General features: G+C 34.6%; 3 protein-coding genes across 3 annotated transcripts; 2 read left to right on the top strand and 1 right to left on the bottom strand.

The window, feature by feature from the left end:
• The first annotated feature begins 173 nt into the window (after positions 1-173).
• Positions 174-5,775, top strand: LOC144435668 (coiled-coil domain-containing protein 166-like). The gene is made up of 7 exons (XM_078124270.1): positions 174-384; positions 885-938; positions 2,373-2,427; positions 3,098-3,242; positions 3,802-3,881; positions 4,475-4,651; positions 5,016-5,775. The coding sequence occupies exons 1-7, from the start codon at positions 248-250 to the stop codon at positions 5,313-5,315; spliced, it is 948 nt and encodes a 315-aa protein (XP_077980396.1). The 5' UTR covers positions 174-247; the 3' UTR covers positions 5,316-5,775.
• A 1,869-nt stretch (positions 5,776-7,644) lies between these two features.
• On the bottom strand, positions 7,645-17,148 carry LOC144435563 (putative endonuclease 4). The gene is made up of 8 exons (XM_078124149.1): positions 16,995-17,148; positions 14,402-15,194; positions 13,810-14,106; positions 13,080-13,175; positions 12,314-12,445; positions 11,473-11,577; positions 10,715-10,844; positions 7,645-9,817 (listed from the first exon to the last, which is right to left on the bottom strand). The coding sequence occupies exons 2-8, from the start codon at positions 15,153-15,155 to the stop codon at positions 9,718-9,720; spliced, it is 1,614 nt and encodes a 537-aa protein (XP_077980275.1). The 5' UTR covers positions 15,156-15,194; positions 16,995-17,148; the 3' UTR covers positions 7,645-9,717.
• Positions 17,149-17,250: 102 nt separating this feature from the next.
• On the top strand, positions 17,251-24,374 carry LOC144435924 (uncharacterized). Its single transcript, XM_078124565.1, has 6 exons — positions 17,251-17,414; positions 18,032-18,255; positions 20,438-20,574; positions 21,861-22,031; positions 23,234-23,490; positions 23,851-24,374. Exons 1-6 carry the CDS (start codon positions 17,283-17,285, stop codon positions 24,127-24,129), a joined length of 1,200 nt encoding a protein of 399 aa, XP_077980691.1. The 5' UTR covers positions 17,251-17,282; the 3' UTR covers positions 24,130-24,374.
• The last annotated feature ends 959 nt before the right edge of the window (positions 24,375-25,333 follow it).

The raw sequence follows: 25,333 nt of genomic DNA, 5'->3' as shown, positions 1-25,333 counted from the left end.
TGTTTATACACTATAGAGCAATTAGGTTACTTTAAATTTTATTAATCAGTTTAGCTTTTTAATATCATATTTTTATATTAGATTTACTATTAATATAGTATTTACATGAGAAGAGAGTTATTTTCGAAGTCACAGACTTAGTTTATGAGAATATTCTCAGCGTTGAGTGAGTTTATTTTTGCCTTGACAACAACAGGGCTTCCTCAATCATTTTGATCGCAATTCATTTGACGTATTTCATTGCAAAATGCCCCCAAAGAAAGGGAAGGGAAAGGGTAAAGGCAAGAAGGGGAAGAAAGGGGGTGCCGCTGGAGGAGAGGGAGGCGATGATGGGCCAATCGAACCACCAAAGCCAACTGAAAAAGAACTTCTTCTACGGGAAGAGTAAGTGCTATTATGATTCGTAATGCCATTATTAATATTATGCATGTACGTACTTACAGGTCCTCTTCTGATTGTAGGCCTTGCTGGGCCTCTAATGTCAGCTCTGTTTGTTTTTGTTTAGGAGTAGGTTTATCTTCATACATGTTAAATTTAAATTTACGTACACAACTGTCCAATAATAATATCACGGTAACTTGAAGATAGGTAATACATTTCTCTCAAAATAATGTGTTAAACATATTAAGATGTATATGTATTTCATACATGTATATCATGATGTTATATATTTATCTCGGGTTTCAATATCTACTTATTTATTAGCTATGATTTCTCAAGTGTAGTGATAAAATCAGAAAATAATTGATAGATATTCATGATCAGCAGGAGAATTGTGATTATGACGCAACTTATTATAAATAACATTTGACACTCTTTATATTTCATGATGTGACCCAACTATATGATTAAACATAAAATTATTTGTTTATATTTTTTAATAGGTTGGAAACTTTGACAGAAGAACTAGCAGGATTGAAGAAACGAGTTGAAGAATTGTATCCTCTTTTTTTAACTGACATGGTAATTTTGTTTCTGTTTGAAAGATATTATTTACAATAAGAAGAAAGATGTATAGAGTACTAAAATCTTCAATCTTTTGTTGATTTGTACATCAGCCTACAGCACAGACTGATCACAAAGTTTTGACACTGAGCATGTTTATGTCCATCTGACAGGCCAATACAATTTCAAATCACTAGATCTCCAAATTTGTAAACAGTAATCATTAATCCTTCTCCCAATTAGTAATTACTTGATTACAAAAACTAGTATGATAATACCCCCTTGGGAGAAAGAGGAATAAGTTCTTTGCAAGTCCAGATTGACATAGAGTAGAAAACAACTATGAACAGGGTATGCTCATACAGCAAATTTCACAACACAGGTCTGCTTTTCTGTTTGATACAACCATGCAGAAACCAACAATAAACTGGACATGTTATGCGTTAAGATAGCGAGATTGAATGAATACAGTTTATTGCTACATTTTGTCTAAGTGAAATGTACTATACAGGCCACCATACAGACATCAAATGATCACTGCAAAGGACATTTACTATGTAACATGCCCTTCATCGGGTGTTTGATATTAAGGAAAACATTGGCACTCGAATGTCTGCATGAAGTTGTAATATATTTAAACGGTTTAATTCATTTCGAGTAAACGTAGCAAAAAATACGATCTAACTATTGAAGTGTGGCATATGCAGTTTCTAGTTGGTTCCTACATGGTTGTATAAAACAGAAAACTGAACAGTATTGTGAAATCACTGTAATTGTTTACATCATAAGGGGTAGAAATGGGAGATTTCTACTTGACTGAGATACCTAATGGTAACTCTAATTGAATTGAAATTTATTTCCCACAAAAGAGATAAACATACAAATAAGCAGTAAACATCGACATCCAAAAAAGAAAACGATTTAATGTTGTGTGTGAGAGACTAGAAAATAGTTTTGAGAAAACTAATCAAGCCTAGCCACTTGATTTCTAGAATATCAATTGCATATCAAACTCCGGTGACTGCAGTTGTTCAAATTAAATAACACTACTTACAATTTACAACAACAACAACAACAACAACAACAACAACAACAACAACAACAACAGATATTTACAGTATTAAGTGAGAATAATAAAACTAACTGTGACATCAAAATGCCATAACATAACATACATGGTAAAATACTAAATATGAAATTAATATTGGTAATTAGTATAAAATTAACACACATTCAATTACCAATAATGACTATTGTGGATAATTTACCATTTATTATAAGAACTGTTATGTTACTGTCATTAAGGACCATTACAAACGTTATGAACAAGGGACATACTACTACTAGTAGTATATTTTGCAAATGTACAAAATGCTGTAGAGTTTTTTTCCATATTTGTTGATGTTAATTTCCTTATGGATGTTCAGACGTCATGAAAATGAATGGCTACAACAGGAAGCACATCAGACCAGAGTTGAAAGTGTAAGTTTCATGACTATTTATATTACTTAATTTAAACTCAAAACATTTAAATAGAGTGACTGTGCACTGTCCTATGGCTAAAGTACAATCATGTCTGCATCTAGTCTGTATGATACACTGTGTCAGAGCAACTTAACGTATCTGCCAACCCTTAATAGGACTGAATGACACAATCTATCTTTAACCGTCTAGTTTAGTCTCCATCAAATGCCAACATAACCATAATTTCTCTACAACTGGTGTATTTATAGAGAAACTCAATGACAGTTTTTCTGTCAGTATGTGATATTTTATTATTTTGTGTCTTAGTTCTGTCACTCAGTGTGCAAAATGAAATGTTTTCTTTGGATTTATTTTTGTTTATTTCCTTTGTATTCTTCTCTACAAGATATGAAATGAACAAAAGTCATTTAGGGGTAAACCATTTGATTTCAGGGGTTGGAAGACCCCCCCAATCAAATGGTTTACCCTTTAACCAGTTCAACTCAGTGAATTTATGTTGTTCAACATATTTTCAACTATTTGTCAGATTTTTACAACATTATGTTCATAACTAGAACATGTTGCACACAAGAATGAACAATGTCACTATTACTTTTTAGATGTAAAAAATCTATGAGTTATCCACATAGATTTTTTTATAACAAAAATCGTAAATTTACACCTTCAGCATGAGTACATGTCATACATGTCCAAGAAGACACACAAGAGACAAACAACTATTATCACACTGACGGACCAAAACCAGAAAGAAATTGAAGATATTAACAAACAGAGAGAAGAAATGCTGAAAAGTTATGAAGCTAAAAAACAAGGTATGTGTGATAGGAAGATAGATGTACAGCATACATGTACTTGAGGTAATGTGCACATTTGCCTCTTATGGTAGAATAATTCTTGAGTAATTTCTGGATTGCTTTCTTGGACTACCATTTAACTGTGATTTGAATGATTGCTGAGATAGTGACCATGACAGATCTCTGTGTACCTTCCCACTATCATGAGTACTTTATTGTATGAACATTGAATATTTAGAGAGGGGATGGCTTGTTTCCTGAGATTGTCGTCATGGGATGAATGTGAATTTCACAGGGTATAGAAATCAGTATCCCCAAGACAAAGGCTACTCAGTATCTACTTTGATGTTTAATTTCTTGCTAACAAGCAGAATGAGTTTTTAACTTTTTAAATAGTTTATACAGTTCTTTAAAATGCTGACAGTGTTGCGTTACTAGTTTTTGTACAAAACCTTTGAAAAAAGTCCTTTAATGATGGTACATAGCTTTCAAAATGATATTGTACATTATATATATAGGAAATCATGTCTGTATAATTTGAATAACATAGTCATACATGAATTTTTTTCTGTCACAGCTCTTAGAAGTGTACTCCTAGAGAAAGAGTCAGAATTAGCCAAGACTAGGAAAGAACTAGATGATTTGGAAGAATACAAGGTAAAGTCAATTATTCAAATGTTTCACTCACCGACCCCCCCCCCCCCACACACACACACACAAACACAAACACACACACACACACACACACACACACACACACACAAACACACACATGCACACACACACACACACACACACACACACACACACACACACACACACACACACACACACACACACACTGTCACTCTCAATTTTGTGCTACACTATAATATATTGAGGAACTAAGTCATTCATTTATATCATACTTTGCATCTACTTTAGACTGGCACCATGCCAGTCACTTTGGAGATTTTTTGTCTCTTAATCTTCAAATGTTTTGATTAGTTATTCATTTCAAATATTGTGACGGAAAAATATGGTCAACTTCTTTTTTTTTTTCCCCAATTACTACCAATACTAGTTGTCTCCCAGGGGCTTAGTGTTTACCTAATTGTTCACAATCACTCACTCAGGTCATTACTTCTCACAAAAGAACACACTTATGTTAAAAATAAAAATAAATGAATTCAATTAAAGAGTTTAAAAAAGTCCAGAGATTTGAGGCAAGTCTGTATCTACTATAATGCTACCTTATTGCGTGTTCACAGAGACTACAAGCGGATCAAGTACAGAGAATACGAGATTTAGAGAAAGAAGTGATGAGGATGCGTGGAAAACATACTGACACAATACAGAAACTAAAAACTCAGTTCTTGACAGAGAAGAGAGAATATCAACACGAATCAGAATCCAAGGTCAACGAACTTGCAAGACAGGCGAATAGGGTAGGTTCTTTATTTCTGATAGTATTATTTACTTTTCAATCAAGTATTATACTTGGTTGTGCTGTTCTGATCCGAGCCAGGAGTAAATTGTAAAGCGCTTTGAGCACGGAGTGGGAAAGCGCTATATAAGAACCCAACATTATTATTATTATTATAATTTATCAAAACGTTCTTCAATGTACAGTCACAGTTTCTCTATCAACAGTTAAGAAATACTTATTGTGAAAAGGTGTGATTGGTTTTTTTTATGGACAACATGTGCAGTGGTAGCATTTGCTATGCAATCATCTACTTTCCAGGAATGCAAATACATATTTACATCACCAGTGACATATACTTAATTTTTACCATCTCTCTTCTGCAGGAAGCACTTCACTGTCTCAATGCACATACCAGTAAAATAAAGTCTGAGAACCGAGAACTACGGCGAGAGTTGATGAAATTGATACAGACTACGAGGGCGCTGCACGAACACAAAGAGGAGTTAGAAGAACAGAGACGACAACTCCTACGTGAACAGCAATACGGCAATGATTTGAAGAAGTTGAAAAATACTAGACAACATAAAGTGTTGAAATCTTTTGGACTTTTAGATGAAGAAGATTTTGAAGCTGCAAGCTATGCTGGAAGTCATAGCTCATCGAATAAAAAGTCTGAATACTAGTTTGGGATTTCATCAACTCTTTCTCCCTCGGCGTGTTTGAGATTTTATCAAGTCTGTCCCCCTCGGCTTGTCTGAAATTTTATGAAGCCATTCTCTCTTGGGTAGCTTGGGATGTTATCAAATCCGTCTTCCTTGGCTTGATTCACATTCTTTTCAGGATCATGGCCAAGGTCATGTACATAATTATAACGCAGAGTTCCTCTACCACCATAGTTACATGAATCTGTTGTGGTTTTAGAATCCTTTTGCTTTTGAATTGGCCTTAAAACAAGTAATATCACAGCTGCTGTGATTCTTAATATTTAGACTAAATATATAAGGGGAAACCAATCTGAAAAGTTGGAAAAAATATAGACAAGTATATCCATCATCTGTCCATATCGGTCACCTTTGTTGTATCCTGAAATACATAGATCTGTAATAGTTCTACAATATATATATTATGTGTTTCATATTACTTGATTATGTAAATATTACATTGAAAAATCCTTTGTACAGTATTGTATTCATTGAAATAAACTCTTTCCTTTATCAAGTTAATATTTGTGGTGTATATAAATTTCTTCTTTTTTTTTAAAAAAAGGATGGCATCTAATGAAGTACTTAGCATAGTACTACTTTTCTTTTCAATGACTCAGAATCTCTAGGAGAATTCTTTAGTCCGATTGTATATGTATCCTTGCCTGCCAATGTACGGAGGCTTAATGAGGACACAGTTTTTTTAAACCATGTGAGTAGTTTTTTTACCATGGGAGTACCAATGCCTACTTACTTCAACCCTGTTTTGTAAAGCATACAATTAAGAACTCCACTTTTTCATTTCTTCTCTGGCCTCATGAATGCAGGTAAAATTCCCCACAAATCACTCATGACAAAACACTGTATTGTGACCTTCACCTGGGGTTGCTGACCTCGACACTATCGTGACCTTTACCTGGGGTTGCTGACCTCAACATTCAACAAATGGCAGCCAGTTGTCAACTCACAATCCACACCAATGCTACAAATTGCTTGAGGCCAAAAGTCATATACATGGACTGCAATAACATTGTTGGGGTCACCTGTTCACCTTCTTTGATTTCACACAAATGCACCTAAAACATCAGATTAAGACTACATATGCAGACTGGGGGTATTTCTTTCTGTCTTGAAAAACTGAAAGATCATACATTTTCAATACTTTCCCCCTTGTTAATGTGGCCATGTGGATAAGGATTTTGTATTTATTTTGTATTTTTAATTTATAAAACAATGTTATGATGGCTTCATACTTGAAAAATCAATCTGAAACAACATTGACTAAGTCTGTGTTTGTAACTCAATAGATTGCAAGAAGCTAAAATATGTGTCAAAAAGTTTGTTATTGTACATACAATAACAAACATTTTACGTATTAATCTTTTGCAATGTATTGAGTTACAAACACAGACTTAGTCAATGTTGTTTCACATTGATTTTTCAAGTATAAAGCCATGATAGCATTGTTCTATAAATTAAAAAATATAAAATAAATACAAAATCCATATGACCACTTTAAAGACTTGGATAAATGAAATATCTTATTGGCATAATATATCCCTGGTGACCTTTGAACTTATATCACTATCAAAATTTAATGTATTCATAATCTGAAAAATTCCAGGTTCATAAAATATGATGAAATAAAGTTAATAGTCCTCAAGATGTAAAATCTTCCTAGTTTAGATGCTACCTGAGGTATTGAATCATTTCTTGTTAAAATGAGGTCGACTTGAGATTCGATGCCACAGATAGCACTAGACTAGACAATCTTCCTAACTACACACACTCTTAGTTACCCAGACTCTCACCATTGAAAGCATAACCCCCAAGCGAGTGTCTGGGAAAATACAATGTCAGAGATTGTTACAAGATGGCTGTACAGAGAGGATGACCCACAACATGACCCCTGTAGTAAAATTGTTGTGGACAAAACTGATTCCAAATTTTCATTTTCATCAACTCTGTATATATTTAACAGAAATCATGGAATAAAACCATCTTTGTTGGGAGATTAACCAAAATATTCTTGGCAAGAGTTGCTACCATGTGATTTTACTACAGCGGCCAAGTTGCCCTTACAATTGGCGACACTGTATTTTCCAAGATTCTTGCTCGGGGGTGATACCCTCAATGATGGGAGTCTAGGTAACTAAGACTAAAGGAAAAATGAACAAAGGAAATCTAAAAGAGTGATAAAATAAAACTTTTATTCAGCAAAATAGAGAACAGTCATGTAAATTACTAAAGCATACTCTATACAATTAGTAAAGTTATAATCTAACATTGTCAAATAAGTTAGCTTCCTTGAGTTCAATAAAGCGTAAAGATAACTTACAATAAAAAATGTCTTTTAAAGCCTCAGTAGCTATATTTTTAGGCACATTTTTATAGTAATTCTGGTTTTACAGATGACTTTTTTTGTTGTACTAACATTTGTTTTATCACCAAATGGCAGAATGCTGTAGACAGGAGTTTATACCAGATATATTTATATCAAACTGAACAAATGGCTGATCGCTGTGTGGAGAAGGATTCATAGCCATTGACAGCCTCTAGACTAGATCGTTGCACACTCAGTGCACAGGAGTTTATTTGTGTTGGCTTGTACAAATAGTTTCAGATCTGAAACCAAAAGTCAAATTGTTGAACAAAGTGGGACTGAATACATAGTTTTGTTAGTATGGGTACATTTGATAATCTTGGTTATCTGTTCACAAAAGAAACTACAGTGTTGTAAAACCCAAATCTAAAATAAAATCTGACGGGTGATTATTTATTTACCTCCATTCCCTATGTTTATTGTCGTTTGTTCTTGTTTTTCCACGAGTGAGCACCTCTTCTTACATCTGAAACAATACCATAGGAGTTTACGTTCAAATTGTGCACTTATGCATAAACAAATAGCACCACCAACACAATAACATCACTGTCTACACTCGAGCTCTGTTGGAACAAAGCGTTCTGAGGTACTGTACCTGTAAATTTTTTTATGTAAGGCGAGTGAGTGGGTTACTCAACATGCAGAATTTGAGCATGAACTCCTGTGGTATTGGGTCAGATGCAGGAAGGAGGCGCTAACCCTCAGAACAACAAAATCGAAAACTACAATAAATGAAGGATATAGATGTAATAGAGTTGTATTCACTGCATCAGATTTTAATCAGATTGTAAAACCTCAAGCCTCTTTGCAGCAATTGTACAACATGTATGCAAGTGCTAGCATGCGAACATTTGCTATCTTGGTGATCTGTTGACTGGGTCTGTTGAAAAATGAAACTACCTTATCGTAACATTCAAAGCCTCTTTGCAGCAATTATACAACATATGTATTAGAAAAATATGCTGTGGCTGATGTGAATAATGAAAGTTGTGTTTTTGGTTTTGGACCATTTCAATTGTTGAATTGTTGAAGTTTTTTACTGGTAGGTAAATCTTTGTGGTTTGAGCTACTGGAGTTTTAAAAAATCCATAGTATATGCAGTAGACTGAGTTGAAAATGTTAACTTTTCTTGATTAAAATGACAAAAAAACAGGTCCTGGAATAGAAGGTTCCTTCACAAAAAAATGGAATCAAATCTATATTTTTTTCAATGCTAATGTTCGAACCATAGTAATGTACTGATGTTTGTTGTTCTCAATAAAACTGGCAGTGGTGAAAATTTACAACAGTTAACGAAATAGACAGATGGCAAACATTTTTTTTTTTAATTTGAGATTTCCATCCAACAGCTATGAAATGCCAGAAAACAAAATACTACACTTTTCTTATAATTTCAAGAATTACGCTTTTTCTGAAAATTTCTTCTTCGTGAATTGTTCTTTGAACAAACATGGGCAATGCAAATGCCAGTGACAGCAATAGAAATAACAGTATTTAAACATCCTTGTAAATCACTCTCAATGTATCATAATACTTGAAAAGTGGCAGAAAACAAAAACAACATTTCTGGCAAAAATTTAACTTTTTTTCGGCAGTGAACTTCTGTCTGTTATGACTTCACTACTTCAGACACTTGGCTTGGTGTTTTCAACACAGTACAACAAAAACAAAATTTTTGGCACAATGAAATTAACTCTCCTTTTTGTTACACTACTTCAGACCCTTTGCTTGCTGTTTACAAGAAAATAAAACAAACTGGCACAATGAAATTTAACTTTTTCAGCAGTGAAGTTCTGTCTTCTATCTCTACACTTCTTCAGACCTTGGCTTTGTGTTTACAATTACAAGAGAATGCAACAAAAAACAAAATTTCTAGTGCAACAAATTTATCTTTTTCAACAGTGAATTTCTGTCTTCTAAAGTTCTATTTCTTCAACATCAGACCTTGGCTTAGTGTTTACAAGAAAATAAAACAAACTGGCGCAACGAAATCGAACTTTTTCAGCAGTGAATTTCTGTCTTCTTTTTCTTCACTACATCAGACCTTGGCTTGGTCTTTACGAGAGAATACAACTGTTTGATTTCTTTATCGTATCCAATGCTGCAAAAAAGTAATTCATCCAGGTATGTTACTCAAACTGTGGGGAAAGACTACCATTGTGTCCTCTCACCTGTTGCATTCTAAATTTCCAAAAAAAAAACCTTGCATATATATTCACTAACCATATCACCCTGACCACAAAGTGTTTGTATGTTTCTTTGGCTAGTTTTAATTTTTCTGTGAAGAAACAATGCTTATCTTAAAATATCAAAGGTGAGAGGCCCTTCAAGGAAGTCTTATCAAAAGTATAATTTGTAACTGTCACACTGTTCTTTACAAACATGGCCACACCACCACCACTATGAGTGAATAAACTGTGGGTGGTCATGGGGAGGGGGGGGGCTGTTTCCTGTTGTTGTGTGGCTGTACACTTCACTTTATGACCATATCTGACAGCATGGTCAGCTATGTTCATATATAAACATTAAGATAGGGACAAGCCGCAACACAAAATCATGCTACTAATTTGTTTCCAGTGAACCAATCTAAAGGAACTTTTCACATGGAATGAGATATGCATTGTACAGAGTTTCATCTGACATCACCATACACTGAGAATGTCACACATTTCTATCCCATCTGAGGTAGAGTTTTTGGTGAAATCATATTATACAATATTTTAATTTCCTCTTCATCACTAAGGCTGTTACCACTGAGATAGCAGCATATGAAATAGAAGAAAACATTTGTATCAAATTAGGTGACAGAATTTGACTGTAAAATGTTGTTTGTTTGTTTGTTTGTTGTTGGTTATTGATACTCTAAATTCTACATCAACCAGAATCTAAAATGCATAATTGCCTATTTGCAATCAAAACTGAGCATGCTCAGATGCAAAGGATTATGGGATATACACTTTGGTGCAGACATAGATGAAAAGGTAAAATTTGTACTCACTCTGCAGGGGTTTCCAAAACCATTGGAATGTTATCAAACCGTGGATCATTCATGAGCTTACGAAATCCAGACAAACCAATTTTTCCTTTACCAATATTCTCATGCCTATCTCTATGACAGCCTAAATCACCTACGACAGAAAAATTAATAAATGTTATTGACGTAAAATTTCTTTCTTATGCCCTGCCCTCACTAGTATTACAAAGACAAACAGGCATAAACTTTACAATGCACCTGTTTTTGTGAGAGAAAACAATACTCAGAACAAGTTATGTGATAGACAAAACTAAAACTATTGTCAAAATATGTTGATACAACAGTGATAAGCTATTGAATGGAGGTTGGTTTAATTATAGTCTCAGTAGGGAGGCATCTCTGAAAACTAGTTTATTTGAACTTGAAGTGCTGTTTTGGGACTTCCAATGTTTACACTATGTTGATCACAGGGGGGAACCACTATCACCCACTTGGGTAATCTACCACATTGAAGAACAATAGATATAGTTTGCAATTCTCATAGTAAACTGAACTCTCCATTACCACAGTAATACCAATACAGTTTAGTCTAGTTGCATCTCATATGAACCAACCACTTTCCCACCAAAAATCACTTGTCAAATGAACAAAATAACTTTATATGTAACACTTTTGCAAACAACTGCTTTATTGTTAGAAAGTATTTTTAAAATAATCTCCCCTATTTATTTACCAAAACTTTGCTTCAAAAAGTGACCAAAAAAGCATAACAATCTACCTACCCATTGAGTCATTCAAATGTACAGCCTTCAAATACTCAAATCCAACAATATTGTCAAACTCTGACATCACCTTGTCATAACCTTCTTCTGTTGCAATATTGTGACCTTTAGGGGAGAGAATGGTCAAAAGAGAACTTCATAAGTTATAAAGCATTACAGTTTCCTAGTTTGTGTAGTACTGGAGTAGCTGTCTATATCTGACCATCATTTTAGTTTCTTCTATCACTTTTTTTCATGGGTAACTATTTTCAGTTGCCTAGCTCACAAATGTTTATCGGTGTACAGTTACTAATAATTTTTGTCGAAGACAGAAAACCTTTATTCTAAAAGTATCAATTTACATATAGAAAAAAAATTGTCCTGTACAGAAGAACACTTCACCTAAACAGGGCTCGAAATTAACTTTTTTCTTTGGTAGTCCTATTGGGCTACCAATTTCAGAAAGTGGTAGCCCTAGGATGGTGACCAATAGTCCTACATTCCTGAACTGAAAACAGAGTTCCTCTCCTGGAAATATGTGTTTTATCTGTAAATCTTCCATCACAGTGGTAGCCTGAGTGGGCTACCAGCTGCAAATTGTGGTATCCCTAAGACAAGAATTGGTTGTCTGTAGACACAGAACTACTGTTAATTTCCAGCCCTACCTAATCCTTACAGTTCCATTGATAAGATAACAAGAAAACACTATTGTGAGACCATGGGATTCACACATTGGGCTTTAAATCAGGAAATTGGTTTTCAGTATGCAGGGAAATAAAGACCTAGAGAGGAGTCTCCTAATGTGTTACTACAAAATACAATCATTGGGAAATCACAGTAACTTTCACATATGTCGTCTTACCAGCAGCAAAGGCGTGACATGTATCCAGACAGACACCTACACGAGATTTATCCTTTACTCTATCAATGATCCCTTTCAGTTCTTCAAACTTTCCTCCAACTGTAGAACCTTGGCAACTCATATTTTCAATGACTGAAGTATAAAAAGACAAGAAGTTGCTATCATATCATATCATATGAGAATACTGGTTTAGCTACATAATCATGTGCACTCCATTGGCCCAGTATTTCCCGAGGTTGGGGAACTCTGATGACAGAGGTAGAAAGTCTGGTAAGAATTGCATACTATTAGATTTTCATACCCTGTTTACTATAATTATGGTTTGAAAGTTATAACCTGGGAAATTCACTGGTAGATTTTACCTACTTACCATCCTTAATAAAAACACTAATAGTATGAAAAAGTGTCATACATGGGATACAAATTTTGAGGCAATGTATCAAAACATTGACATTTCTTCAGGTAACAAATTTCCCAAACCCAAAGGTAATCCTCTTTCTCCCAACTAGTAATCATTTGTTGACAAATAATACATGTACTACTGGGAAAAAAAAACGATCTGATCACTTTCAATAATTATGCCAACAAAATTCTCAATGACTTTTCAACACCAAGTACCACAACACTGGATCACAGACAAGGAAGAAATACACATCAAATGTTGTGATGTAACTATTGCTAACTTTTCTTAGATTTCTCTCTCAGCTTTCATTTCCAGAGGCTCAAAAACCTAGGTCATGAAATCACTAAAACTTTAATGACAGACCTGTAACAACTCCTACAGTCTTGGCATGGGCCTGGTTAATACTTTCACCAATACGATCTAAGCATTCTTCCACAGAGATTTCACCACACGATGAACCTGTTAACAGCAAAATACCATAACTCACTCTTACAAATTTGAGTACATAATAATGATACAATTCTTAAACAAATCAGTGTGGCAAAGGAATCAATTTCACTGGTAAATTCTGAATAACTATATGTAATAATGGTAGAATCATTTACTAGGTGTGAATCAATACAGAAAGTTTCAATGATACAGTGTTGTTCAAGTTTTTTATTCGCAAACATAAAGTGAAGCTAACATGTGAACATTTATTATTCAGCTAAAATTTTGAGCACCAAAATCTAAACATTCGGAATAGTGATTACAAAATAACCTTGAAGAAAACATGCATTGTGTTATTTTGTGTTTTTTATCTCAGGGCTTTTTTTTCCTTGGTAGTCCCAGTGTGCTACCTATTCCAGAAATTGTTAGCCCAATGAAGGTGACCAATAGTCTCATATTCCTGAACTGAAAACAGAGCTCCTCTATTGGAAATGTATGTGTGTGTGTTACTAAAATAATGTCTGTAAATTTTCCATCCTTGAAACCATGCATAATCAGTGGTAGCCTAAATGGGCTACCAGCTGCAAACTCATGACAAGAATTGGTTGTCTTTGGAAACAGGACTCATACTGTTAATTTCGAGCCCTGTGTCTATGACACTTACCAGGATGAAAGTTAAACATAGTCAAACCCAACATTTCACATCGTTTCAATTCATCTACCAATGTATTGCGGCTTTTCTCTAAGGTTTCTTCATTTGGGGATCCACAGTTCATTAGATACGAACCGTGTGGGATGATCAAATGAGAAGGAAAGGCGTGAATTCTGCAGTTTTCTTTGAACCTCTCTGCTGCGTCAATCTTCAATGGTTTCGTCACCCACTGACGTTGAGATCTCAGAAACAATGCAAAGGCCTTGGCACCGATGTCAACAGCATTAGTAACTGCATTTTCAATTCCTCCTGATGAAAAACAAACATCTGTAGTCAAACATACATGACAAAATAAAAAATTCAAAGTTTACAATTTTTCTTCAAATGACTGAAAATTAGTCTGCAAGATACGACATGTCATCCCATGCTATCGGCCATTACTACACTTTCATTTACTTGAAAGGGGTTGGCCAATGCACGACTAGATTGAAGTGTGCAGTCAGAAATTCTAGGTACTAATTCTCTACTTTGTCTTCAAAACAAAAGTTTACTAAATTTAACAGAATTGACAATTTTTTTTTGTAAATTTTCTGTTACACCATACCTGCTATAGAGACATGAGCTCCAACAAACTTTCCTATCTTCTGTCCAAGCATCTCACCACTCTTTACTTCAATATCAACTTCTCCTGAAATTCTTGAGTCTTTGTTGTCTTTCAGTTCTTCCTGCTTCACCTCACCGCTACAATCAACAAAATCACTTCTACCGTCTACACTTTCAGTTGTAACTATTGTTTCTTTTGAAGTACTGTTTTCATCTACCTTCTGCTCCCTTCTTTCGACTTTCTCATCTAGTTCAACTTTCGTCACTGTTTTCTTTGATAATTCTGTTTGCTTTGTTGATGCTTTTTTGCCTTTTGCGTTTGTATTTTGTTTTGTCACTTTGTTGTTGGTCTTTCTTCCTGTACTTTCATTTTTCTTCCTGGCTGATACTTTAAACACCCTGGTGTACGGATTCTCTGTTTTGGTCCTTTTCTGTGGCTGCTCCTTCACACTTGATGATCTGGTTCTTTTTTGGCCCCCTTTTCGTGTTGGTGACACTTTGGTCAGTGATCTGTTTCTTGGTGGTGATTTCTTCTTTGTTGAAATCGCCTTTTTACTTGTAGCTCTTGGTGGTGATTTTTTCACAGGGGACTTTTTCTTGGTAGTTATGGTTTTCTTTGGAGGTGTTTTCTTCACTGGCGTCTTATTTGGAGATTTTTTCGTTGATGATTTGACAACTTTGTTGTCAGTTTTCAATCTTTTATTCTTCCTTACATTGTAGTCCTTTAATGGGGTTGATTTTCTTTTAGGTGGCATTGTGTTTCCCACTGTTCCATCACAACAGACTGTTTCTATCTAAGCATGTACAATATCAACATAGTAAAATTATCGACATGATATCCATGATGTCATTTAGTCTTTTGGGGTTCTCCCCAGTCTGAAGGTCAGTGCCGGTCAGTCATCCTTATTCAGGTCTATAGTTTCAATTCTATTTATATTATGAAATGTCATTTGTATAATGAATATACTTTATCTGCATAATTTATTCATAACTGAATGCAATAAAACTTCATCCTATGATATTCACTATTTGTGCAGTTAATTCTCGCAAGCCAAGCATATATTTTTCAGCAAACATGTATGAAAAATGGTGATGCGTCTTGGATAGTGCTATAAAGAGGCCTGCGGTTTTACAGCGATGGTACAATTCTTCCCAATCTGATTAAAATCTGATGTGGTGAATACAACTCTATTCTCTATATCTCTATTTCATTCGTTTATTGCCATTTGTTTTCAATGTCATTCTGGGAGTGATTGCCTTAATTCTTCTCACGAAGGCGATCACTCCTGCAGACCAACAAAATAAAAAAAAACACGACAATAAACAAATGAAATAGAAGCAAATAAAGCAATAGAGCCATATTCACCCCATCAGATTTTAATCACATTGTGGGAAGAAGGCTGGGAAAATCAAATGAATGAAATAGAAGTAAATACACGTACAGAGATATTAAAGCATATTCACCACATCAAATTTTAATTAGATTGAATTCTTCCTCGCCTGACAGAGTGCTGGTCAGACATTAATATTTATGTGGTTTTCTTTTTGTTTGACATCATACGATAAACAAATTTAGCGTCATTTGTTTTTCTATGGAACAAATTAGAGGTTAAAGAACATAATATTTTGTAACTTTTTAGTCCTTCCTTTTTTTAAATTGTGGGTGGTCTGTGTATTTTATAATTTTTTTGTGTGGTGCTCTGTCATCTGTAATACATTTAAAATTATTTTAATTTTGTTTGTTTGTTTGTTTGTTTGTTTGTTTGTTGTAACATTTTTGCCATGGCGTTTTGAATACCCCTATGAGGACCACATTGGAAAGACTTTTATGTGTTATCCTCGGTGATTTTTATCCTTGTATTTTAATATGTACTTGTATAAATTTTTACCCAAATAAATTCAATCAATTCAATCAATCAGTCTATGTAAAATGATAAATCATTGGTCAATAATGACACAAAATAATTATAAGACCATCCTTTCTATGAAATTCATTAATATATAAACACAACTGATGACTTGATAACAAAATTATTTGTCACATGATGATGATGATGATGATGATGATGATGATGATGATGATCACAGGTACTCGAATCAATCTGTATGATTTTTAAAAAAAAATATGTATCTATACATATTTTTTTTTTAAATCATACAGATTGATTCAAGTACCTGTGGTGGTGGTGGTGGTGGTGGTGGTGGTGGTGGTGGTGGTGGTGGTGATAGCGGCCAGTAGAGTGGAAAAGTAATTAGTATTACTATTAGTATTACGCAATGTTTACATCTAAGATTTAAGAAGCCACTATAGTCTATAGAAGTGTAATACATAGACCTTTTCCCGGACATCTTTACACTGGAATGATGATATTTGTAGCATGGAGATGGAGATGGAGTTGAGTATGATACATGTAATGACGAAGACGGCTATGCCACTGTCTCTGATATATACAAACGATAGCTTGTGTCGTATTTGGTGTTTGAAAACACTTGCACTCAAGCCGAGAAGAGCGGCCACTTGTGGACCCGACTCATTCACCACACAATATTATTATAGTTATACACACACAGTGACTGACGACTGTTTATCTCACCTTTTGAAGCGACACCTTTCCAGCCTGGGAGCTGAAATGAAGTGGTACTCAGAGTTGAAATGAAGACTTGTCACGGAGAGTTGCCAAAATTCCTACACCCCTGGAGTCATCTACCAGTCAGTATCTTGGCTTGAATGCCATCGATCATCGGGCTTTTCACCTGTCAAGTGGTGCTCCGCGGATCAACGTCACTGCACTACTGTGCATGTGACGTTTTTCAAAGTCGACCTTTGCCCTTTTTATGGTGTTGGTCTTTGAACTAGTGTCGAACTCCGTGTTGAAATCACAATGCCATCAGTATCAGCAGTGGGCAAGATGTTGCAGTTTATCGGAGCCGAGTTGTCACCGTATACGGCAAAAGTGCGAGGATACCTTCGGTACAAGAAGATCCCATTTGAACCTGTGTTATGCACTCTCGAGGTGAGACATGCAATGATGCATATTCATACATAGAGAATGTATATAGTTTGCCATGTCACCACGCCCCCACGCGAACAAAGTGTTCCCATCTGCAAGATCAGACTGATCTTGCATCGAAATTCTCTGGAAATTCTGGGGATCTCTAAATACCCGCGAATTTTAAGATAAACACTTATCTCCATATTTTGTCATGAGCCAGGAAGCTCATATGAGTCATAGAATAATGAATTATTCCATCCACCCATCCATTCATCAATCAGACAGTCAGTCAGTCAGTCAGTCAGTCAGTCAGTCAGTCATTCAACCACTCACTCAATCAATCAATCAATCAATCAATCAATCAATCAATCAGTCAGTCAGTCAGTAAGTCAGTCAGTCAGTCAGTAAGAACATAATTATATGACTAACTATCTTAGTTGTTACATGTAATTGATGTATGCTGTTGTAATTTTAAAAAGGAAAGAATATTAAAATTTTGAATCAAATAATGGTCTGTCCACTGTCAGATTGGTGGACATGTTTCAAAACAAAATTATTATGCTTTGTTACACAGTCAATCTTGTTGACCCTAAAAAGGGGCATATTTTCATCATTTCAATTCTATTTTACTTATGTAGGTGATGAGAAATGTTGTCAAGCCACGCATTGGTTGGAGTGTTGTACCAATTGTTGTCACACCTGACAATGAACTTCTACAGGATTCCACAGATATCATTAACACATTGGAGAAAACATACCCAGAGCCTTCTATCCATCCTAGCACTCCAAAACAAAAACTTGTCAGTCAATTACTGGAGTTGTATGCTGATGAATGGTTGTTTATCACTGCTATGCATTATAGGTTTGTAGGATTTATCCTGTTTGTCATTTGCCTGTCTCAAGTTCAGAAAAAAAATTCTTTTTTTTTCTTTCCTATTAAAATATGATCCTTTGGAGATATTGTCTTGATTGGGTATACATATGTGTGCAGCTCTTTGGGGTGGGGTTTTTCAACCTTTGGTCTAAAATGGGTACTGTAATTTTAGAGATAAGGAGTCTAAAATGGGGTCTACTTTTCACACTTTTCGATTTTGTTTGGTCTAAAATTAGGTTCTGGAAGGAACCACATAATAAATTCTCGACTAGTTCGAAATTTCCAGGAATTGCCCTCGGAATTTCCTCCAGCTATTCACTGGTTGACATTTTCATATCTGTGATTATGTATTTTGGTCTAAAATGGGGTATTGGCTTTTTGTCATAAGGAAATTCAGTCAGATTTATTTCTGGCTTTAGTGTCACTTGTTGATGCTAATCGATAGATTAACATTTATAAATATCATTTTGGTTGATAAAATAGCACTTTGGTAACTTCCCTAAAAACTTTGAATCTTAGTGTAAAGAAACCCTACTGCACTTGACAGTTCAGCCATTTTGGGATTTTCCAGCAAGGGTTTATGGGAAAAACCTCTAGTGGTGACATCATTTTTACCCTAATGTCTTTGTCTTTGCACTCTTTATATTTCTTGACAAGATGTCAAAGTTGAAACAAGATAAATATCATTTCATCACCCAAAATCATATGTAAGCTGATACAAGTATACTAAAGGTAGAAATAAGTCTGACTGGACTTTTCCTTTAGTTGATAACAGTAATCAATACAAGTGTACTAAAGGCAGAAATAAGTATGACTGGACTTTTCCTTTAAGTTGATAGTAGTAATTAATACAAGTGTACTAAAAGGTAGAAATAAGTCTGACTGGACTTTTCCTTTAAGTTGATAGTAGTAATTAATACAAGTGTATAAAAGGTAGAAATAAGTCTGACTGGACTTTTACTTTAAGTTGATAGCAGTAATTAATACAAATGTATAAAAGGTAGAAATAAGTCTGACTGGACTTTTCCTTTAAGTTGATAGCAGTAATCAATACAAGTGTACTAAAAGGTAGAAATAAGTCTGACTGGACTTTTCCTTTAAGTTGATAGTAGTAATTAATACAAGTGTATAAAAGGTAGAAATAAGTCTGACTGGACTTTTACTTTAAGATGATAGCAGTAATTAATACAAATGTATAAAAGGTAGAAATAAGTCTGACTGGACTTTTCCTTTAAGTTGATAGCAGTAATCAATACAGGTGTACTAAAAGGTAGAAATAAGTCTGACTGGACTTTTCCTTTAAGTTGATAGTAGTAATTAATACAAATGAATAAAAGGTAGAAATAAGTCTGACTGGACTTTTCCTTTAAGTTGATAGCAGTAATCAATACAAGTGTATAAAAGGTAGAAATAAGTCTGACTGGACTTTTCCTTTAAGTTGATAGTAGTAATTAATACAAGTGTACTAAAAGGTAGAAATAAGTCTGACTGGACTTTTCCTTTAAGTTGATAGTAGTAATTAATACAAGTGTATAAAAGGTAGAAATAAGTCTGACTGGACTTTTCCTTTAAGTTGATAGCAGTAATCAATACAAGTGTACTAAAGGTAGAAATAAGTCTGACTGGACTTTTCCTTTAAGTTGATAGTAGTAATTAATACAAGTGTACTAAAAGGTAGAAATAAGTCTGACTGGACTTTTCCTTTACGTTGATAGCAGTAATCAATACAAGTGTACTAAAAGGTAGAAATAAGTCTGACTGGACTTTTCCTTTAAGTTGATAACAGTAATTAATACAAGTGTCCTAAAGGTAGAAATAAGTCTGACTGGACTTTTCCTTTAAGTTGATAGTAGTAATCAATACAAGTGTACTAAAGGTAGAAATAAGACTGACTGGACTTTCCTTTAAGTTGAGAGCAGTAATCAATACAAGTGTACTAAAAGGTCTATGGTTTGACTGGACTTTTCCTTTAAGTTGATAGTAGTAATCAATACAAGTGTACCAAAGGTAGAAATAAGTCTGTGTGGACTTTTCCTTTAAAATGCATTTTATTATGACCATGTCAGTTTTGGGGAGGTTAAATTCAAAATTTATATTACTTTCCCTTTTCCAACATGAAGTAAATATTCATTTATGAATAATTTGACTGCATACACAATCACATCAACAGGTGGAGTTTTCCTGAAAACAGGAAATTTCTAACTCAGGAATTTGGCAAGGCATCATTTCCTAGAGATCCAGAAGATGTTCAGAGACAGAAGGGAGAGAGAATCTGTTCACGCTTTGGATCATCTATACAATTTATTGGTAAGTTTAATTTATTGATGAAATAAATTTCCTACAGAACAACATATATGTTCTCAGAGAGGATCATTTACCTTTTCCCTCCTTTAGAAGTAATGAGCCCACTGCAGGTAAATTAATAGTCTGTATTCAGACACATTATATTTGATCATATTCCTAAAAAACCTTCAGAAATATATTTTATTTACTAACATACAATCTAATAGTCAGCATGTACAATGCAGATACAGAATGTGCACTACTCACAGAGGATTCGAACACATAAAATATAATCTAGCATCTGTATTATCTCCTCAAACGCCCTCTAGTGGTTAACCAGGCATCTGAGTTAAACATTCCATGAACGAAGGCGCTCATGAATATTCATAGAAATGAAAGCCCTGTGGATTAGAACAGTCATCTTGACTTCATGGAACGTCCAGCATACACCTTGTTATGTTTAATTCTATTAATTTCAGCGACAATAATATTAAAGACAAATTACAAAAAAGTCAAGACGATTGTTGATAGTCTAGTAAATTAATTGATACTTAAGTCTGTAACTAAAGCCCCTTTGATGCCCAAATAAGTGATGGTGTGAAATTCACATAGTTTCAAGAATAAACAGCACCCACAAAACATGATTGCTACACAGAGAAGCTTGATAACAAAGACTTGCATTTATACCATTTTTTTATACCTAAAATATATTGTTATGTATAATATCATTTTTACATGACCATAATGTCACCTGAGTACCTGAAGAGAACACTATTGGGTAGACACGTTTTAACGTACTCATCTGTGTGTAACCCTCTAATGTACAACAGGATACAAGAAGTCCCTAAGGAATTCAGTTAGAAATGGACAAGTCTGTCTTTCCGATGCCAATCAATTAATTTATGCAAATTTGTAGTGATAATAGTAGTTGTTATGGTATTATGATATAAATACAAAATGTATATCAATATGAAATGAAACTGACTCAACATAAAGTTACAGACAGTTTCTCATTAATGTTTGTACAGTAGGAACTATTAAACTCAAAGGTGTAATTAGTTTTGAAATGCAATGACTGCAAGAGTGAACATTCAAAAAATCAAATATCAAAGACTTATATTTTTATCGTATATGTTAGGGATAGTGATTGGCTAGTCTGGATGACCAGCCTGTGGTTGTGAGTGAAGGTATAAATCGTAACGATACTGTATAGGAACTAGACGAGTGATTGGCATGCAGTGATGGGAATTAACTCAATGCACAAATCAATTCCTATATCTGAAGTATTAAATTGTTTTGTTTTTTTCCAGGAATTGATGATAACACCAAACCAGAGTTAGATAGAGGATATACAGAGTTATTAGACCTGCTTACTGCTCATTTTGATAAGTATCCTTATCTTCTTGGATATAAACCAACTATCGGTGATTTTGCCATATTTGGTCAACTATACGCCATGTTTTTCAGAGACCCTGCTCCAAGTAAGTATCCCTATCTTCTTTGATATAAACCAACTATCAATGACTTTGCCATATTTGGTCAACTGTACACCATGTTTTTTTAGAGATCCTGCTCCAGGTAGGTATCCCTATCTTCTTTGATATAAACCAACTATCAATGACTTTGCCATATTTGGTCAACTGTACGCCATGTTTTTCAGAGATCCTGCTCCAAGTAAGTATCCCTATCTTCTTTGATATAAACCAACTATCAATGACTTTGCCATATTTGGTCAACTGTACACCATGTTTTTCAGAGACCCTGCTCCAGGTAGGTATCCCTATCTTCTTTGATATAAACCAACTATCAATGACTTTGCCATATTTGATCAACTGTACGCCATGTTTTTCAGAGATCCTGCTCCAGGTAAGTATCCCTATCTTCTTTGATATAAACCAACTATCAATGACTTTGCTATATTTGGTCAACTGTACACCATGTTTTTCAGAGATTCTGCTCCAGGTAGGTATCCCTATCTTCTTTGATATAAATCACCATTTGTGAAATATCATACATTTGATCAACACTTCTTAAATCACTACGGTAACCAAATATGTGTGTATCAAATGAGTTCACAGTAATGCATGCCTGCTTACTTATCCAATTAGTGACCCAATGACACATGTTTTTTTGCATTGATTTGTGCCATGACCAACACTACCAGGCTATAATGTATTGAAGATACATATTATTACAGGAGAAATGAATATGCCTTGGTTTTTCACTCATGAGACAGGATGTTTTTGAAATGAAGGGAGAGAGACAACTTCAAATGCAAACGAAACAATTATAGAGGTGCACACACAGTAGGGATGTAGAAGTAGTTGTTGCCATTTGGAAAGCAAACAATTGGAGCCATTAAAATCATGAAGTCCATGTGTAATTTGTAAGTCTACTGCACTGTAAACACATAGCAATGCTTATCACTTTTCAATACGATTGGGTAAAGAGTTCTGCTGTGTGTGTTGTTTCTCTGTTAATGTCATTGTGTCTATCTTTGTCTAAAAAACATGTCCCTTGAGTGAAAAGCTAAGGCAAATTGATTTCTCCTGTAAACTAATTGGATTTTTTTCCATATACTAGTATTACTATATTGTATATTATTGAAAAGCGGGACATGAACAGTACACACAAAACTTTATCATCAACTTTCCTGAGAAAATCTTGTGACTATTCTCTGTAGGTATAATAATGAGGACCAGAGCTCCTGTTGTTGCTGCCTGGGTTGAAAATATGAATCAATTCACTATTGAGTCCAGACAGCATTTACATAAAGTGGTAGATGGAAGACTAGTGAAAGAAGAATTACCAGCAGAACAGAAAGACTTCTTGCCAAATGATCACATACCTGAAACTCTGTATCCGTTACTTGACAGAGTATTTAAGGAGCATGGGTCATTCTTAATGGATACAGCAACAGATTTGACACAGTATCTCAAGGTAATCATATTTAGTCAGTAGACACAAATCAATTTAAAGTTGTCATATGACCAATCACGCATGAGGCAAAGTTTATGCAAATCACTGAAGTTGTTGCACAGCCAATCAGGCATGCTGTAGATTTATGCAAATCACTTAAGTTGTACAACCAATCAGATGTAAGATGAAATTAAACAAATCACTGATGTTATACACACTGATCAGGCGAGAGGTAAATTTTATTCAAATCATGTATAATGCAGACATTTAGGATCGAACAGCTGAAACTTATTATGTTATTTGTTAGCCTTGGTAATTCTGAGAATACAATGTTTTAAAAAGAACAAAAATTTTTATTTTACGTAAATTGCTGTATTTCAGGATAATCCAGAAGAACAGGATATACCTCGCAGTATTGGTGTCCGTCCTTTCACCATCGGCAATGTAACCGGAAACCGGGCAGTACTCCCTTATTGTCTCTGGATGCTCCAGGGAATCACAGATCTCTACAGTGGATTATCCTCTCAGGATAGAAGTAGTGTGGATGATTTTCTTGGAAAGTTCAGTGGTGCTAAAGAACTTGTCAAAACTGATCTCAGTCAGTGCAGGGTAGAGAGAGTAAATGTACATGTCCGCAGAGCTGCAACTGCTAAGCTGTAATACAGTATATCAATTTATTTTTTTGTAATGCATCTGTTAAACATGAAGATGAGTAATTTGAGTAAATATTTCAATTTTTATCAAATTATGTGTTACTGTCTACTGTGATCCTGGTTTACTTTTGTACAAATTGAGTATGAAACAACTTCAACTTCCAAGTAGTGTCACATCTAAGCTGGCTTTTGTGTAGGATGTTTAGGCCAAAAAAAAAATTGTTTCAGGTAAGGACATTTTGTCTATAGTAGTGTGACAATGTAAATTTTTTTTTTTTCAATTCTCAGCAAACCTGTTACTAAATCTCCTATTAATGGCAGTTACTGTTCTTTTTATTTAGTACTTTAGAGCAAGTGTGTATATGTGGGGCAGATGTCATTTGTTTGTTCATGATTGGCTCTGCAGTTGTCTTCACTGAAGTAGGGAGGGTTATTTTTTATTTCCCCACAGATCTGCAGACTGCATGGGCTGGACAAACACACAGAAAAGAGACTGACGCGAGGGTACTTAAGTGATGTACATACCTTTTTTTTTGCCTAACACGAGAGTAAAAATTAAAAAGAAAATATATGCAGTTCATTTTGTGCAAAACAATATATGTATATGATTTGATCATTTGTTGTAGGATTTCAAAGTTTCACTCATGTCAGGTAAACTTAACCCACTCACTATCTAAGCAATGTAAAATTTGAATAAATGAATATTTGACAAGGTGTGGCCAGAGATGTAGTACTGTAGTAGTGCTTTACACTGTAATGGGTTTGGTCGTTTTCTTGTGTCAAGTTGGTTGTACTTGCCGTATGAAACTTTTATTGTAGTCAGCACAACTATGTATAAAATATGTCTACTGTCTCAAATCTCTGATATGAATGCAAATAATGAACAGACACATACAATTGTCGACATCAGACTGTGGATGAATGGAACCTGTTACATCAAGTACAGAGACTTGTAATACAGTCACATCATTTGATAAGAACAGTTTTATGGCCACTTTACAAAATAGTTTACAGTCACAAACAAATTTCCAGCTCCCCTGGCATTTCATGTATACATAAAGAGGCCATAAAACTGTTCTTATCAAACCATGGTGTGTAATACAAGTCTCTGTTGTTCCAACATGATGTGCCAAGTGTTATTAATCCAACTAATTTGTTTACTTTCCCTCTTTGTAACAGGTTCTGTTCATCCACAGTCTAATGTCAACAGT

The sequence above is a fragment of the Glandiceps talaboti genome, chromosome 5 (assembly GCF_964340395.1).
Source record: "Glandiceps talaboti chromosome 5, keGlaTala1.1, whole genome shotgun sequence".
Taxonomy (NCBI): domain Eukaryota; kingdom Metazoa; phylum Hemichordata; class Enteropneusta; family Spengelidae; genus Glandiceps; species Glandiceps talaboti.
The sequence above is the reverse complement of the archived record's forward strand: the minus strand, read 5'-3'. Positions and strand labels throughout refer to the sequence as shown.